The sequence below is a fragment of the Bison bison genome, unplaced genomic scaffold (genome assembly GCF_000754665.1).
Source record: "Bison bison bison isolate TAMUID 2011002044 unplaced genomic scaffold, Bison_UMD1.0 scf7180017864153, whole genome shotgun sequence".
Classification (NCBI taxonomy): domain Eukaryota; kingdom Metazoa; phylum Chordata; class Mammalia; order Artiodactyla; family Bovidae; genus Bison; species Bison bison.
In genome coordinates, this window is record NW_011494725.1 from 414,521 (window position 1) to 432,392 (window position 17,872).

The 17,872-nt window shown below is 39.7% G+C and overlaps 1 protein-coding gene across 1 annotated transcript in view; it reads right to left on the minus strand.

Annotated features, from left to right (window-relative positions):
- Positions 1-1,952: 1,952 nt before the first annotated feature.
- SKOR2 (SKI family transcriptional corepressor 2) overlaps positions 1,953-17,872 on the minus strand; it is a 41,723-nt gene continuing 25,803 nt past the window's right edge. The window contains exons 7-9 of the mRNA XM_010840967.1: positions 16,535-16,602; positions 8,479-8,544; positions 1,953-2,670 (exon numbers count right to left, since the gene is read on the minus strand). Of these exons, the coding sequence (XP_010839269.1) occupies positions 8,482-8,544; positions 16,535-16,602 (131 nt within the window). The 3' untranslated portion in view covers positions 1,953-2,670; positions 8,479-8,481. The remainder of the gene's footprint in view (positions 2,671-8,478; positions 8,545-16,534; positions 16,603-17,872) is intronic.

Here is a 17,872-nt window from a genome sequence, read left to right on the forward strand (position 1 = left end):
TATTTTTAGCTCCATGTGGTATTCTAGATGGATGTTCTGTCTGTCTCCACAAGGCAGCTCAGATAACAATCACATCAAGTTTTAGGGACAAATTCTTTTTGTTCCAACTTAGAAGCATCAAGCATTGCTAGGATACGGCGCTAGAACAGAGAGGAGGCATTTACTCTGCTCAACGAGAAAATAAATGGGTTATTGATGTTTCCATATTATATGCTGGATTTCCTTCTGAAGATTTTCGTGCGTAACTTCAGAGTTGCATGGAGGACTGATAAGCACCAGTGTTTGTGAGGAAAAGACTCAGTCTGATTAAAAAGAAAACAAAAAACCTTGAAAGATGGGGGGACTCTGAGGCCACGAGAAAAAGGAACAGGCGTCTCCAGCACTCAAGGAAAGCCGCAGAGCTGGGCTTCCATGGAACCTGGAATTTAGCTGGAGATCCACAAGGCACTAATGTAGTTTCAGCATTCTAGCAGCAGAGGTCAATGGTCTCCCACTCTGAGCTTGACCATTAACTCAATTCAGGGCTATGCCATGAATAACTTGTCTAGGCTCTCAGACATATTTTAAGTTATCTGGTTCTAATTTTTCTTTTGCTGCAAGATCATTTGCTGGTATTTTAGCACTAATAACTCTGAGACAAATAAAGCTGCAACTGGAAAGAAAAAAATGACATTTCAGTCTTGCTTGCATGCGTGCTAAGTCACTTCGGTTGTATCCGACTCTTTGAGACCCTATATACTGTGGCCCACCTTGTTTACACGGCTGCTTAAGAAAAAGACTTTAAATTCATCTGCAAGTCTTTAGTTATTGCTCCTCTGGAGCTTCTGCTCTTACTCTGAAAAGTTATCTGGTCCCTTAGTTTCTGCAGAAGATGACCTCTGCTGTCCCCTGGTGGCTGGTCATGAAGACAGGTCTGTGCCTTTCCTGGTAATTTTCTGTCACCTCCGGTGTTATTGGCTTAGAGTACAAAGCTAAGGATGTTAGGCTTCCATCCCTAAGTGTAATCTAGAGCCTCTGTAGGAGACAATTCTCCATCAGCTTGACTGACCAGCTTCTCTCCTCGTGCCAAGCATGGGTGCCAGTTTCAGAAATGTGTGTCATGCCTGAAAGGCTGTGCGAGCCCCACGCCCGGGCTCCTGGAAGAACAACCTCCTCTTGGCGGTCAGATGCAGCATCTTCATGTTGTTTTTTGCTAGTGTCACTGGGGACCTGTCCTCAGACCCCAGGACTTTGTTTATATCCCTTCTCTGATCCAGCTTCCCGTCCTTCATGGGCTGGGAAGAAAATCACTAATGAGTTTCCCTCCTTTGGTTTCTTAATGCAGCAGATAAGGATAAGAAAATTTATCTCAAAGGTGGGCTAATTGTGAAGCTTGTGTTGATAGTTCACGATAATGAAGACGGTGGGGGATAAGTATTAAATATCATGGCAATGCGTTTTAAACTTCATCTGAAGTCTGTCAAGGGATGCCATTGGTGAGATGCCTCTTCAGTTAGGATGGTCTTTAGCAATTCCAGGGCAGGAGAGCATCCACTCTCACATCCACTAGACTTCCATTCAACTCAGAATTTAGAAATCCTGGCTCCAGGGGGTCACCATTTTGGCCTATCTCTTTCATCTGAGAGGCAGAATTTTTGGCATAAAATTATCTCACGGACTTTGATTCAACATCACAGTAAGGAGAAAGGCACACTACCGACTCCCTCACCAATACTGTTAGAAGACATAGTCAAAATTTATAACCTTTCCTTATCCATACAAAGATACCATCATGATGGGGAGGACTCCAGCTGCTGACAGTGGCCAAAGGCAAACTTAGACTTTAATAACCATTTCTGAAGGAATTCCATTTCCAAAAATAATGTACTTAAACATTTTAAGCCAAAATAACTCTAAAAAGTATTAGTGTTGCCCCTAAGCAGGTGTTTATAATTACATGAACACAACTTTTACTTCATAGTTTTTTTATTATAGACTTTTTATCCACATGAATGTTAAAGAAACTACAACAGAGTTAAATACCATTTTTGATAACATGATTATATTCTTAATTACACTCAATATTAGACTGTAAAATATTTCCAGAGGAATACAATCTTCATTCATACAGCAGGCAAAGTACCAGAGAGGAAGGGGCCACACACAAGTCTGTCCAGTTTGCTAGGAAAAGCAGGTTCATACAGCCGATACCATCCTAGCTGCTAAAACATGATCCCCGCTCCTAGGACAGGTCTCGTGTTGTCTTTTCTCCAAGAATCACTTCTTCAGATGCAAAAGGCAGTCTTGTAGAGCTGCTCTCTCCAATTGTGCAGCCCTGAGATCCCCCGGGACTGTCCATGGGTTTCCCACCCCAGTTGGCTAACAGCACTCCCACGCTCTGGGTTCGGTTGGCCTTTAAAAACACAGACTCGAACTTTGGTTCCACCAAAAGATGCGACAAGCATTGACTGCTCTGGTTGGCTCCCCCCTCCCCCCACGAGCGAATGGCCGCTACAGTCTATTTTACATGGTTGTCCACGCTGCTTTGAGGTCACTTGTCCTTGGGTTCTCCCGAACCTCACTTTCTATCTCATTCCCAAGCCCTTTCCATTTGCAGTCTCTGTGCGGGTCCCAAGTGCTCAGGGGCAGGCTGTATCTTACAAGAGCACAAGAGGAAGTGGTTCTGTGCGCCTGGGATAAGACAAAAAGCACAGAATGACAACCTCAGTATGATACAATCAGATAATTTTAAAACATTTAAAGTAATATCCAGTATATCCTTAAAAGCAGACATCTTTAGTACAGTTTAGATAAAAATGTTTAAACAAGTGACCATGAAAGCATCATCCTTTCCCCACGTGTTTGCCTGCTTACCTTAGATTATACATCTCTGCTGACACTGAGCCGAACTAGAACTATTACACCAGAGCCTGCCGGTTTGCTACCCTTACTTCACAGTAAGGTCATTTTGTTGGGTTCCAGAGACTCCGATTTGTTGTGAGCAAACATTAAGACAGGCAGCCTGTGGTAAAGGGGCAGACAGAGCTACAGGCACTGGTGCCCTGCTGGCTTTGGCTGGCTGGTCCAAGTAGTATCTGTTTTTCTTGTTCTGGGTGTTAGGGCAGCTCTAGAGGTGTGACTGGAGGTTTTGCCATTCAACATCAATGGGACCACTCGATCGGTTTATTAACCATGTATTTATAACTGATAATGTAAGATGTGAATTAAGTCATGATTTCAGGTTACAAGTCAGAGAAGAGTGGATGAAGTGTGGGCAACCTGGGTCAGATCCTGCCGCTTGTTAGCAGTGAGGCCACACAACCGACTCATCTCTGCATTTCAGTATGCTCAGCTGTAGAATGAAGAGAGTAGCAGTACTTCTCTCAATAGGTTGGTGTGAAGATAAAATAGTTGACATAAAGCACTTAGACACAACCGAGCTACTGAGCACGCACGTGCGCACACACACACACACACACACACACACACACACAGAAATATGGTAGCACACTCTCATTCTCAATGGAGACTCTTGTTTGACATCAAAGGAGAGAAATAGACATGCTACCCAGCCCTAACCCTTTATTTTTGATTGTTACAAAAGGAAAACACAAAGTGTTCAATTACAATTTCTCCAAACCCTGTTAAGGCCTTTTTCTTGCCATTTTTTAATAGCAGTTATCCCAGAAGTGCAGTAAAAATGATAGGAGTTTACTAAAGAGCTAGATGTTGTTAGCATAGGGAAAAAAATCATATTTTCAAACTCTCTAGAAGGATGTAAAGAGGCAATCAGTGATGAAGAAAAATGCAGAAAGAAGGCCAAAAGTAGGTGGGTTATACCCTTGGGTATTATCTAGGGTTTTGAACAGACTTTAATAAAAACAGCTCGTTTGTGGGAAAGAGAGAATTTGGCAGAAGACTGGCATTCAAGAGTGACAGTCAACATTTACAACTGATGGAGGTTTTGATCAGGTTGGGCCATCCACATTTCATAGATAAGAAGGAGCCTCAAAGATAGTAAATGAAATTCCTTAAGATGACATAGGGTAGTAGTGTCAGATTTAGAAGCCAGACTCTTTCAAAACCAGCCCAATGATCCTGGAAAGACAGAGAAGGGGCTTAGTGTTAAACAGACCTGTATTGAATCCTGGCTTTGTCACTTTCTGGCTAAGTGACCTCACTGAACCTCTGTGATCTCATGTATGAAATGGAGACAGTAATAGGATCAACCATAAAGAGTTGTAAAGATCAAAAGAGAGAACGTGGCAGAGAATTTGACCAAGTATCTGGCATGGTTAGTGCTCAGTGAATGCCAGTTATTATTATTTCCAGCTTGTTCAGCAAGTTTCTGTATGACTATGAATGAGCCATACCTATGATTCACTTTTTTCTTGTAAAAAATGATCCTGTTCTCTGTGAAAGACACAAGTGTTTCACTGAGTCACAGGGATGACATTTGTATAATGTTAAACGGAGTTTGGGAAAAAAGAATGTAAAGTAATATTGAATTGGTGTTAACGTCATGACATTTTTATTTGTGGTGTAGATTTCACACACATTACACTGTAACATCTGTGTAGGAACTGGGGCGCATTAATGACTGAAGGTAAGAAAGACCATCAGGAATAATTCCGGTGTTAAAAACAGTTCCAGATGAAAGGATAATTTGCACAACATGTTGCAATATTTTTCAAATCACTTCCATTGTACTTGTGAGCTCATGATAAAGCGAATGCACAGAACAGTACAATGTCTAACCAACAAGGGCTTGTTTTAGGAGGTAGTTGAAAATAAATAAACTACAGTTTACACAGCTGGCAGCTAAACAAATAGAATTCATTGCCCCAAAGGGAGCTATGCCTAGGTTGAAGAAAGGTTTCGATGAATCCATGGATAATGGATCTGTAAGGAGTTATCAAGGGAAAATTAAGAGTCATTCAGTGTATACACCTAAATTTTGAGGTTGGTCTTGTTAAAAACACAATTTGGCTCTTCTAATGGAACTGCATAGTTAGTCCCTTGGTATGGGTGGACTTTTATTTTAATTTGACATGGAATCTCTGGTGTCCTAATGCAGGACAAACAAGATTTGTAGGGCAGTGATATGTGGCAGTACTTGCTCAGCTTATTAAGTGGACTGCCTGTGGTTTTGAAAAGCTTCCTCCTCCTAATAGTCACACTGGAATCCACTGGGTGGCAAGAACACAGCACACTACCTTAAGGTCACTCTTGCGTAAGACATTAATGCATCAGTCCCTAATTTGGAAACCTGTGGTCACTCAGCAAGACAGAATTTGTCTCTCTCCCTTGGTGTAATGATTTTTATTTTGTCATCTCTCCTGGGGTAATTCCTTGCAGGCTTGGCATGTTGAGAATCAAATACTGCCTCTAACAATATGGTTGTGATTCTCTGCTTGGCTGATTTAGCTCAGCATTTAAGTAACCACTAATCTTCTGAAAGCACCAGGGTCTACTTAGAGAAATCCCTGTTGTCTGCAAGGATGGAAACAAAACCAGCATGGAGGAAGCATTACTTACTAAACACAAATCAATCTTTTTTTTCCCCACCTCGCTGTACACTATGCCACCACCAAAGGCGTGGTTTCTGGGTGGTAGGTCTTCATTTTGTAGGTGGAGAGCAGCTCATGTGCGACAAGTAGAGAAGATGAATTGGGGAAGTGGACGGGTAAAAAGAGTTTACTGAAGTCCCTAAGTATAAATCAAACTACAGTCTAATGGATGTATCACAAAGGTGGAGTGAAAAAAGCCAGATACAAGAGAATGTTCCCTATAATGTCCTTTGCTAAAGTTCAAAAACAAGCAAACCCAGTCTTCTGGGGTCAGGGGAGTGACTGGAAAGAGGCACAAGGTGTTAGAACCCAAGCGAGTTCACTGAGCTTTGAGTTCTTGACTTCACGACTTGTAGAACTCGGTGATTTGTAGCCTTTGGTGACTGTGCTATACTTCAGTGAAAAGGTTACTTTAAAAGCACATTCCAGTATTTACTCTTTGATTTGAAAGAAAAGTAGTTTGATATTTTCAAGCTTTTATATATATGGGCTTATCAGTATTCCTTTGGATGATTCTTGCTCTGATTACCTTGATACCCTGCATTAAGATTTATTAGACTTAATGTCCTAAAATTATTTATTTCACACTGCTGGGACAAACCTGGTCTATAAAAGTGAGAAAGAAAGCACTCAAATCAACTTCAGACTTAAGACAAATACCTGAATGTACAGAATGAAGCCAAACTCACAGGTGCATTTGTATAAGTGTATGACTTCATGGAGACGGAAACAGAATGACAATATCTGAGTGTCTCAAAACAGAATGACTTATTATCCAAGCAACTCTGTTGCTAAACATCTGCTCACAGAAGTCACTGTATAAGGACTAAGTTGCTGCTGCTGCTAAGTCACTTCAGTAGTGTCCAACTCTGTGCGACCCCATAGATGGCAGCCCACCAGGCTCCCCCGTCCCTGGGATTCTCCAGGCAAGAACACTGGAGTGGGTTGCCATTTCCTTCTCCAATGCAGGAAAGTGAAAAGTGAAAGTGAAGTCGCTCAGTCATGTCCAACTTTTAGCGACCCCATGGACTGCAGCCTACCAGGCTCCTCCATCCATGGGATACTGCACTTAAAGTCAGGAAGCCTAGAATCTCTTCCTGGTTTTGCAACAGAGACATAAAATCTCTCTTCACCGTATCTCAAGTCCCTGTGCATAAAATTAAGGGAAAGCATATGAATGAGAGATTGTCTTGGAAAGAATTTTGAGCTCCTAATGAAATGTGACATACGTACAATTGTTTAAGACAAATACTGAAGATTATCACTAATAAGGGGCTTCCCAGACAGTGCTAGTGGTAAAGAACCCACCTGCCAATGCAGGAGATGTAAGAGACGTGGGTTCGATCCCTGGGTCGGGAAGATCCCCTGGAGGAGGGCATGGCAACCCACTCCAGTATTTCTGCCTGGAGAATCCCCTGGACAGAACAGCCTGGTGTGCTACAGTCCACAAGGTCACAAACAGTTGGACCTGACTGAAGCCTCTTAGCATGCATGCATACATCACTAATAAAGATGATGGCAAGAAGTAGAACTGTCATGCGTGCATAGTAGAGGAAGCTTGTGATAGGCAGAAGAGAAACATGAAGGAAAGAAAAGGAACCACGAACCTGCACTGCATAGAATTATTTTTCTTTTTTGCCAATAAATTCTATTGAATTGAAAATAGGTTCCAGAGGGAAGGAGTGGGTAGAATCATTCAGATGGGAATGAATAAAATTGATAAATGACCACAATCCTAGTTGGCCACGAGCACGCACAAACACCACTTCTGACATCTGAGTTTTTCACTGATTTAGCTGTTCTAGCTGCTAGGTCATTTTAACGCATTTCTACAAAAACAACAGTGTCCTAGCTTTGCATTCTTTCAGTTCTAATAATTATATATATCTTCTTCTATATCATAAAAAGTTGTTTTTGAAATGTTTAGGTATATTCTGAGTATTTTGAACTGTGGTGTTGGAGAATACTCTTGAGAGTCCCTTGGACTGCAAGGAGATTCAACAAGTCCATCCTAAAGGAGATTAGTCCTGGGTGTTCATAGCAAGGACTGATGTTGAAGCTGAAACTCCAATATTTTGGTCACCTGATGCGAAGATCTGACTCATTGGAAAAGACCGTGATGCTGGGAAAGATTGAGGGCATGGGGAGAAGGGGACGACAGAGGATGAGATGGTTGGATAGCTTCACCGACTCAATGGACATGAGTTTGGGTAAACTCCGGGAGTTGGTGATGGACAGGGAGGCCTGGCGTGCTGCAGTTCATGGGGTCACAAAGAGTCGGACACGACTGAGCGATTGAACTGAACTGAACTGAACTGAATACGGTCATTGAACTTTTACTGTCTTCTTTCCCCTAGGTGTCCAGAATTCTTATCTTTTAAATTGTTGCCAGATATGTGACATTGGATCCAGCTTCATCTGTAGAGAAACAAGGACTGTTTTATAAAAGAATGAATGGCTAAACGTGCAGAAGAAGTTCTCGAAGGTCTATGTCGCCTGCGGTTATTCACAGCACCATCTGCCAGTAACTCACTGAAAGCTGGATTTCAGCAAGAATTTGAGCAAAGAAGAGAGCAAAGAAGAAGAAACATAATAAGCACGGCTTTAGACATTCTGATTTCCTTCAGCATACCGGGAATCGGGGTGTTAGGAGGAACCAGAAGGAGCAGAAAACCTCAAAACAGAATGAAGATCACATGTGCAAGACTGACTTGAGAATTTCCTTAGCTTTAGAAAATTTCTGCAGAATTTGTAAGATGCACTTAGCTTTTTATTAAGGAAGTCCCAGGCCCAGAATGAAGTTCAGCAGTGTATCAGCTTAAACACAGGATGCAGCACCACCCAGCCCCCGGTGCCAGGGGGCTACCATCAAGTACATCAGTGAGGAACACAAGCAAGCAACTCAGAGAGTTTTCTCTGGTGAGCTCACCTTTTAGCTTTTGCTGAGATGGGCACCAAGCTTTTCTTTCCTGATCAAGCTCGCTGCATAGGGAATCTGTAAGATAAAAACAAGCAAAACTCTCCAGGTGAGCTAAACTTGGAGACAGATGTGTAATGGAGACCCTTACCCTTCATTGTGCCTAGCGATTTGAATGTCAGTGGATCTACCCTGAGGAGAAAAGGTCTCCATCCTCCCCAGCAGTGTGGCGCTTCTGGGATACAGCATTCCTAAGGCCCATTAGAAAGCATTTGAGGACAGAACAGATGATCACACTAGACTGTTGCTACAGCTAGTCTCTGAGGTTCCTATGTGACATTTGACTTAAGAAGTTAAAAAAAAAACTTGCATTTAATAATATGGTATTCTTACGTCCAAGGTCACAAACAAGAATGTGATTACAAGCTAGTTCAATGTAACTTTTCATTTAACTACAGCGATCAAATATCTCATTATAAATCACAAATAAGATTAACTAACTAAATGAAAACTATTACTCTGGGTAATTTCCCAGTAACTACTAAGAAGCATCAGAAATAATTGCACTGAATGGAAATATGACCCTTGAGAATTCTACCTGAAACTTGAAAAATACTTTTCAATACCGGGGCTTTGAATGAAAGTCCATCTCACTTGATATGCTAGAAAATTCAAACAACTGAAACTGGACTACATGTATAATATTATTTAGATTTGCCTCTCCATTAAATCCAGTTATGTTACTTACCTTCATTATTACAAGATTAAATTCAGAATTCTAGTGATATAAGTCTATTTTACATTTAAAGAAACACTCAGCCCTCTAGAATGTAATATGAACTATGGCTGATATGAGGTAAAAGCAGCGAAGGAAATAAAATTATAGCCACTCAATTAAGCAATATTTTGTGTCTTGTTTGAGACATTCCTCACATTCCCAGTATATTTATGTTTTGTTCTCCTGAGCTACCGGTGCATAAATATGAACCTTTATTAACGGGAAGGAGCTACAAATCTACAGTGATGCTAGTGACTAAATTAACTGCATCAGTTGGCCATAATAACCAGTTTGTCAAATCAAACAGTCTTTTTGATGAAAAAGAAAGAGAAACGAAAATAACTGTCTCAGTGTCTAGATACACAACTACAACATGGATGTATACGATAGAGTCATATCCGATAAAGGGCAGAATAGCAGCACCGACGTTGCTTCATACAGGACCATAAAACGTTCAGCGTCCTAACCTCACGTTTTAGGACAAGAGCTAAGGTCAGCTAGATAACTATGACAAGAACAGTTACACAGGGACCTACTCTAGGTACCTCGTCTTTTCACTCTGTGTTATGCTATACCTGCTATTAACAGAGACATACTTGAACCTTGATTTTCCACTATGTTGTATGAAACAATATGCCCCAAATCCACGGATCACCTCTCTCTTTAGATGAATGCTATCACAGAGCCTTGAATGGAATTCTATTATTTAGGATAACAAGTGGCAAAGATGTAAACCTTGGGGTATAGAGAATTACCTAATAACATGCATTTGGGTCACTCTTGCGTTTAGAAAGCATTCTCAACATCAAGATTAGATGCCACAAAGATTTAGTAAGTATCTTCTGTACCAGGCACTACACGAGATAAGTTAATATCACCATGAGCCATCTCATCAAAGCCAGTACACTACTCACCCTAACCTAAACAAAACTGCCTGAAGGGCACTGCCTTAACATCTAAGTCAGAATGCCTTTCTCTTTCTCTTTTTTTTTTCAGAAACAGCAATGCAGCATCTCATTAAGATGGGAAGCGGATAAGGAAATTCTTTAAGAGGACTCAGGGGAAAAAAGGACATTTCCAAAAAAGCACATTTGATCCTCAAATCTCCAGATTGAAATTTAGATCTGTGTGAAGAATTGTTCATCTCACACTGTGAGCTGAGAATTATTAATTCCAAGTCCTAAATCATGAATGATAAATAAAGAATATATTAGCACACGGCCCAGTTGCTCATGGAAACTATCCTATTTCATTGATTCTAAGATACTCTCTTCCCCCTCACATTTTAACATTTCTGATATTGGCTGTACTATGATTGATGGCATCTTAGAATAATAGTTAGGCGCTTCCTTTTCTTACAATACATCAAGTAATGGGCACTTTTATGATTGGTGGTGTATCAGGTTCTGTCTTCCCTAACTTGGGAAGCTCATGACCTTAGAGACTCCATTTAAGATAACTACGCCATGTAAACCCCATATATTAGAATTCATAAAAGCTTTCTTTTCATCTTGATCAGCTTGGAAATCACCAAGATTGGCATGGACAAAAACCTCTGAAAGTTATTATGTAACTTGTAAATTACCTAGTTGGCTCTAGAATATCAAAAGTATTGAGATTTTGCCAAAAAGGATAATTTCCTAGTTTGTGCCAAGAGAGAGTTAGCCTGAGCTCAGACATTAAAGTGGATCTACATCTCAAAAAGAGAAAGATGTGAAAAAGGATATATAACTTAGAAACAAGTGACTGCATTGTCAAAATGCAAGGCAATGGATCAATACTTGGAAGAGGACCCACTTTAGTCAAAGCCTATCTCTTGGAGAATCTTAAGGCAGCTTCCACAGATGTTCAGACTTAGATAAACTCCTCTGATGTGTTACACATTTAGTCACAAAATCAAAATCCTCTAGGGACCCAGGGATATTTTCTAAAAATAAAGTGTTTGATCAACCTTTTAAAAATATGTAAAACATATTTTAAAAAACTTTCCAGGTTCAGAGAGTACAAATCTGGGCAAGTTCCCATCCTAGTTAATCCCAGAGCACCTCCAAGAAAAGACCGTATATCTCTAAGAGCTGTGTCCTTGCTGAAGAGGGAACACTCCTACAGCAATGGTAAAAACCTGTCACTGCTCCTTTCCCTGCAAGGAAGCACAGCGCTCAGACCATCAGAGAGTTGTAAACTGCTTTTTTACAAGTCCACAGTGAACGAAACATTAGTACTAAATCTAGTGGACTAACATGATGTTAATTGAGGCTTTGAATGAAGAACTTTAAGACCGGTTCCCCTTGCCTGTGTGTGACTGCAGCGTTCTGGAAAAACAGTAGAGGGCACCTAAAGACCAGCACATTTTAAAAGCATTTTTTTTTTTTCTTAATCTATGCGCCCCTTGGTAGCGCTCCAGCAAGTTCAAAGGATGTGAATCTGAGTCCAGTCATTTATTGTGTGTTTTCTGTTGCAGCTTCACAATGTTCTTCAAGAACTATGACTAATGTCTTCAATAACTACGGCTTCAAATATGATATGCCTTGAATAAACCTAATGGTAGTAGCCTCTACACATATGTACTTGCTTAAAAAAAGTGTTGCCAAATTAGCAATGGAAAAAAAAAGTTATCAAGACATTATAGTTATCTCAGCTCATGTTGTAAATTATATTATATCCTAATCCTTGGAAAAACTTTAATCAAAAGGTTACATACTCTTATAGATGTAGAAAGAAACTTATGCTTACCAGGGGTTAAAAATGGGGAGGGATAAATTGGGAGATTGGGATTGATATATACACACTACTATATATAAAATGGATAAGGATAATAAGGATAAGGATCCTAATAAGGATAACTAAAAATGCTTTTTGCCTATTGTACAGCACAGGGAGCTCTACTTAGTACTCTGTAATGGCCTATATGGGAAAAGAATCTAAGAAAGAGTGGATATATGTATACGTGTAACTGATTCACTTTGCCGTACAGCTGAAACTAACACAATATTGTAAATCAACCATACACTAGTAAAAATCTTTAAAACAATGTCATACACTTAGTAAAATACCTTCATTTCCTTCTTTAAATTTTTTTAAAAACTACATATAACATTGTAATAGTTTTTTCACTTTCTTCTTAATCCTAAAGGATGATGGTTTTGGTTTACAAATTGAATACTTTTCCCCTAGAATCGTAATTCACTTGTGAATGAGAAATCTTTTGCTCTTGATTATATTTAATGTAATAAACATCTTCATGAACTTGCTAATTCTAAAAACGTTTTTGATTCATACCGAGAGGAACATATTTGTTTGTATGAATAAATCTAGTTTGGTAACAAAAACATTTTAAGCATTTGAAAACCCAAGGCAGAGGTGGAGGACTATAATATAAACTGTGTTAAGAACTGTAAAACTCTAATTTTAAGCTATTTGTAAAAAAAAAAAAAAAAAAAATTAGCTTGTGGCCCAGTTATGTTAAATAAACTGCATATGCTTTAAACCTCACATTGAAATAAATGCACATTCATTTATAAATGTACAAAGAGAATCAATCATTTGAATCTATAGTCACCACAACTTTGCATTTAAAAAACTGGAAAAGGAAGCAACAGTATAGAAGTTACAGTCAGCAGAGAATCTAAAATGTAGGCACCAAAGAAATTCATAAGTTTTCTTTCTATGGCAATGATACCCAAGATGCTTTCAATATAATCTTGAATAAGAACACTGTGTAACAGCATAGGATAAATGCATTGTGGGTCTATGGGAATTGTTACAAAATATGATGGTTTTAATATATTTGAATTTTCTATGACTACAGGATACAGTAGGTTTTCATCTCATTTAAAGGAAAAGAAGCCTATTCTGCAGGTAAATGACTATTCTGTAACATATGCTCTATACACTTTAAATATAGAATAATTTAAGCATATTGAATTAAAAATTTTGGTGAATTGTTCTGTTCTCAAGGAACAAAGTATGTATCCATATTTAGTGATGAATTAGAGCACTAAACCAAAAATACTGAGAAAGTCAATAATTGTGATACCTAGCAACTTGATTTAGATATAATTCTAAAGACATTTTTCTCCAGGTACTCTAGCAAATACAAGCTGAATAAGGGACAGGATGTTTCCTTTCAAGAAATCTTGAGTCCACTGCCTCAATTCTAAAGCAGACAGTATAGTGTGAACACAAGTCCTTCTTGCACAAATGTGCCTTTAGCCAATAGTTCCACTAACAGAGGTACTACTTTGGGAAAGAGCATGCCATTAAATTGATTTTTCATACTGGCACAGCATTTTATGATTTACATCTGCATTTCATGCTTATTAAGCACTTGTGCCTTATCATATACCTATTAAGATACTAGGTTGGCCTTTCAATGGGTCCCTTTGGTTTAGAAACTGATACAATGAATGAATGAATGAATGAATAGGATGAATCTTGAACTCAAGTTTGCGGACCTTAAAGCTTGTATCTGTTAGTCACAAAGATAGTGCAGTAAATACATAAGCTCCTGGTAATTCACTAGAGGGCCTTCCCAGGTGGTGCAGTGGTAAAGAATTCGCTACCAATGCAGGAGATGCAAGAGACGCAGGTTTGAACCCTGGGTGGGGAAGATCTCTTTGAGTAGGAAATGGCCACCCGCTCCAGTATTCTGCTGGAAAATTCCATGAACAGAGCAGCCTGGCAGGCTACCATCCAGAGTCGAACACAACTGAGCACGCATGCACAATTCACTAGTAAGGCTTCTTTTAGTAGTTTTGGTAGTAGTTACCCAGCACAAAAAAATATTTGGGGAAATCAGGACCAAGCCAGGAAAATCTGGAAAAGAATTAAGAGGATGGCTACATAAGATTATCAGAGTCAGGGGCATCCATGGATGGTGATTAATTCAGCAATGTCTACTGATAGCTATTTGATATTAGACACCATGGTTGGTGTTGAAGGCAACATGAAGACCCAGAAATTTCAGGATAGGGGACACAAAAGGAGGGGAAGAAACAGTAGGAATAAATCATGCCTATTTCACCAGTTTTCATGTTGGCAGTGTGGATGTGCTTTTGTGGATTTCAGGAATTACATGGTACCTACAAGGGTCGGGGGAGAAGGCAATGGCACCCCACTCCAGTACTCTTGCCTAGAAAATCCCATGGATGGAGGAACCTGATGGGCTGCAGCCCATGGGGTTGCAAAGAGTCGGACACGACTGAGCGACTTCCCTCGCACTTTTCACTTTCATGCATTGGAGAAGGAAATGGCAACCCACTCCAGTGTTCTTGCCTGGAGAATCCCAGGGACAGAGGAGCCTGGTGGGCTGCCGTCTATGGGGCTGCACAGAGTTGGACACGACTGAAGCGACTTAGCAGCAGCACAAGGGTCGGGGGGAAACGTTCCAACTCCTCCCAAAGAATTTAATTTGAAATCAGGAAAATTTACTATCTAGAGAAATATGAATTAATAACACTTATCTAGATAAATGACTACATGATGATAGAATATTTTGCAATACAATATAATAATTATATTTTGTAATACTAGTTTGTACCATCCCACATACCAAATATCTCAAAAGACATGAGATATTTTTCTCTTTATTAATACTGTCTGCTTATCACATGGATGCAATGCCACGTCCTCTTTTACTAAAGAAACCAAATGTCAAAGAAAATTAAGACACTAAAGTTATATAACTGGCCTTAATAACTAGCACTAAAATAATTATTTAGTTTCCTTTCCTAATGCCCATTTTGCTATGTTCATCACTACCCAGGAGTCACACATTTTTGGTTGCATGTATGGCAATTTTTGTTTTAAGAGTCTGAAAATCGTATCCTATGTAAAATAAGTAGTCTTAAAATTTTATATCCTCATACCTCTGATTCTATCTTTATATTCTTTCTTTGGGCAAATTAAGCAATACATAAATTCACAGCAAGTAATAAGCAGCTCTTATTATCTAGGTATCAAAAGCTAAGAACAGTAGATACTTTTCTTTTTTTAACTCCTGTGGGGGATTAGTGGCCAACTGATTAAGAAAATGTTTCTCTTCCCCAATGAATTTAGGTGCAAATAAAACTAACACGAACAAAACCAAAACAAGAAGAAAGATCCTATTTAAGAGGATCTTAAGTTGAGGTGGTTTTCAGAACTGAGAGTCGTTAACCAGCACTTGAGATCCAGGAAAACCTCAGATGGAGGGTTAGAGTTAGCAGCACTTTTAATAGAGCCCTCAGAATGGGGGAAAACGTCGTGAAATACAAGGATGCTTTCAAAATGACTCTCGGCAATCTCCATTAAAGCAAGCATGATTTTCTCCCATGCAGGAAGGAAACATCAATAACCATCTTTCTTAAATAATCTTGACAGAGAGCTAGATGCCTGGCTCTCTAGACAAGACAGGCGAGTCTGCGTAGACAAACATTTCATGGCAGAAGGATAGCGGGGACCAGCTCAGAAACGCCAAACAACCCAAATTATAACAACCATGCTGTGAATAACATTAAGAATCAGTGTCATGTCTTTACCCAAATGATTAAAAATATCTTACAAAAACTGAGCAGAAATTATTTCCCCATTGTACTCATAAAAATGAGGAAGCTTGGGAGATGACTTTCAAAGCACTAATAAATAATACCAGCTGTGTCTGCATGGGGATAAAGGGCGAGGAAAACAGAAAAAGAAAAAACAACTCAAAAAAGAAAAACAAAAACAAAAAACTCACACCACTAATTAGTAGATGTTCTCCTGTTTCCCTGTTTCTGTGTCAATAGAGCTTAGTCCATGTCCACTTTCAGACACGATTAGGATAGAGTGAGTAACATCCTTCATTTGGAAATAATTCATTTCTTTTCATCATCCTTCAAGGGAATTTAACTGATGAATTGTGTTTACACTAAGTTCTATTGACAGCAGTGGGCCCCGCTCAGGTCTGGGTGGTGGAAGGAGGGGTAAGACAAAGACAGTGGCCCTTCCCTGGGCCTCTGGCACAGCCCGGCGCTGTGCTCGGAGGTTTGCACCGTGGAAGACGATGCGGGTACCTCTGGTTCACTCTCAGAGACGATGCACACATCTGTCCATTAACACATGGTAGGTAGTTACATTTAGAGGAAACATACTGACACATCTGTTTACCCTGCATCTAAGTAAATCTCTTGGCAATTAGCATCTAAACCAGCGGAGGGGTAAGTGGACCAAAGGATTTCAAGGCATAAAACAGGAACAGCTTCATACGTATCAGGTGGTTTTGAAAACAAACCCATCACCTTGAATTCATTTTTAAGTAGAAATGCATCTTACAATTTGTAACTGTTGCACCATTTCTTCTCTGTAGGCTAGTTCCCTTTTCATTTGATCCTGGAAATTATCTGAAAGGGGCGAGAAACAGAGAAAGAAATTAATTAAAGTGCAAAATCTACTTTTGGTATATTTAGCATATTGACGGTATAGTAGACTACTGATGGTCCCACAGAAACACTCCCCCTTTAAAAAAAATTTTTTTTAACTGGAGGATAATTGCTTTACAATGTGTTGATTTCTGCTGTACAACAACGTGAATCAGCCATAAAAAAATATATATATCCCTTTCCTCTTGAACTTCCCTCCAAACCCTACTCCCCACCAGCCCACCCGTCTAGGTCATCAGAGAGCACCTGGGTGAGCTCTCTGTGCTATGGTTATTTGAAGACATATTTTCTCCAAGACTGTGGTTTAATCAGAATAAATAGTAAATTCTGAGTGTATTAGTCACTCAGTCATGTCCAACTCTTTTCGACCCCATGTAGCCTGCCAGGCTCTTCTGTCCATGGGATTCTGGTGGGACTGCTGGGCTACAGTCCATAGAGCTGCAAAGAGTTGGACATGACTGAAGCAACTTACCATGCACACACATACGCCTCAATCAGAGAAGGAAGGAAGGATCTTTAAGAGATATTGTGCAAAATATCTTTGCCATTCTACATATTGATCATTTTTATTGTATTTCCAGAAAGGAATGACTTCTTAATGTGTATCTTGCTGTTTCATCTTTTCCATGTGCTCTTTTTAAAATGGGGACTTGGCTAACTTCAGCTTTTTCAGCTTTAATTGAGAAATTGACCTGATCTCATATGAATCTGTGGTGGATGGCCAGGGCAGGACCTTGAAGAAACCAGAAACTTTGTCATCATCTTTTCTTCTCTTCCTTTCATCTCGGCAGCCAGCTGGTGTGAGTCCTGTATATTCCACCTCCATCCTCTCCTCTCTTTGCCATCGTTACCTCCCAAATGCAGACACCTCTTGCCTGAAGAATTTCCCAACCAACCATCTGGCCTCCACCTCCTTCCTCTTCAAATCCCTTTCACTCTCCTGCTTAAAAGTTCGTGATGGTTTCCCACCACTTTCAAGGTGATAAACCCTTTACCATTCATGAGATTCTGGATACTTAGAAACTAAAAACACTGTTCTTTTTATTTTTTGACTTCTATCAAGGACACTTGCTCCTTGGAAGAAAGAAAAGCTATGACAAACCTAGAGAGCATATTAAAAAGCAGAGATATCACATTTGCTGACAAAGGTCTATCTAGTCAAAGTTATGGTTTTTCCAGTAGTCATGTATATGGATGTGAGAGTTGGACCATAAAGGAAGCTCAGCACCAA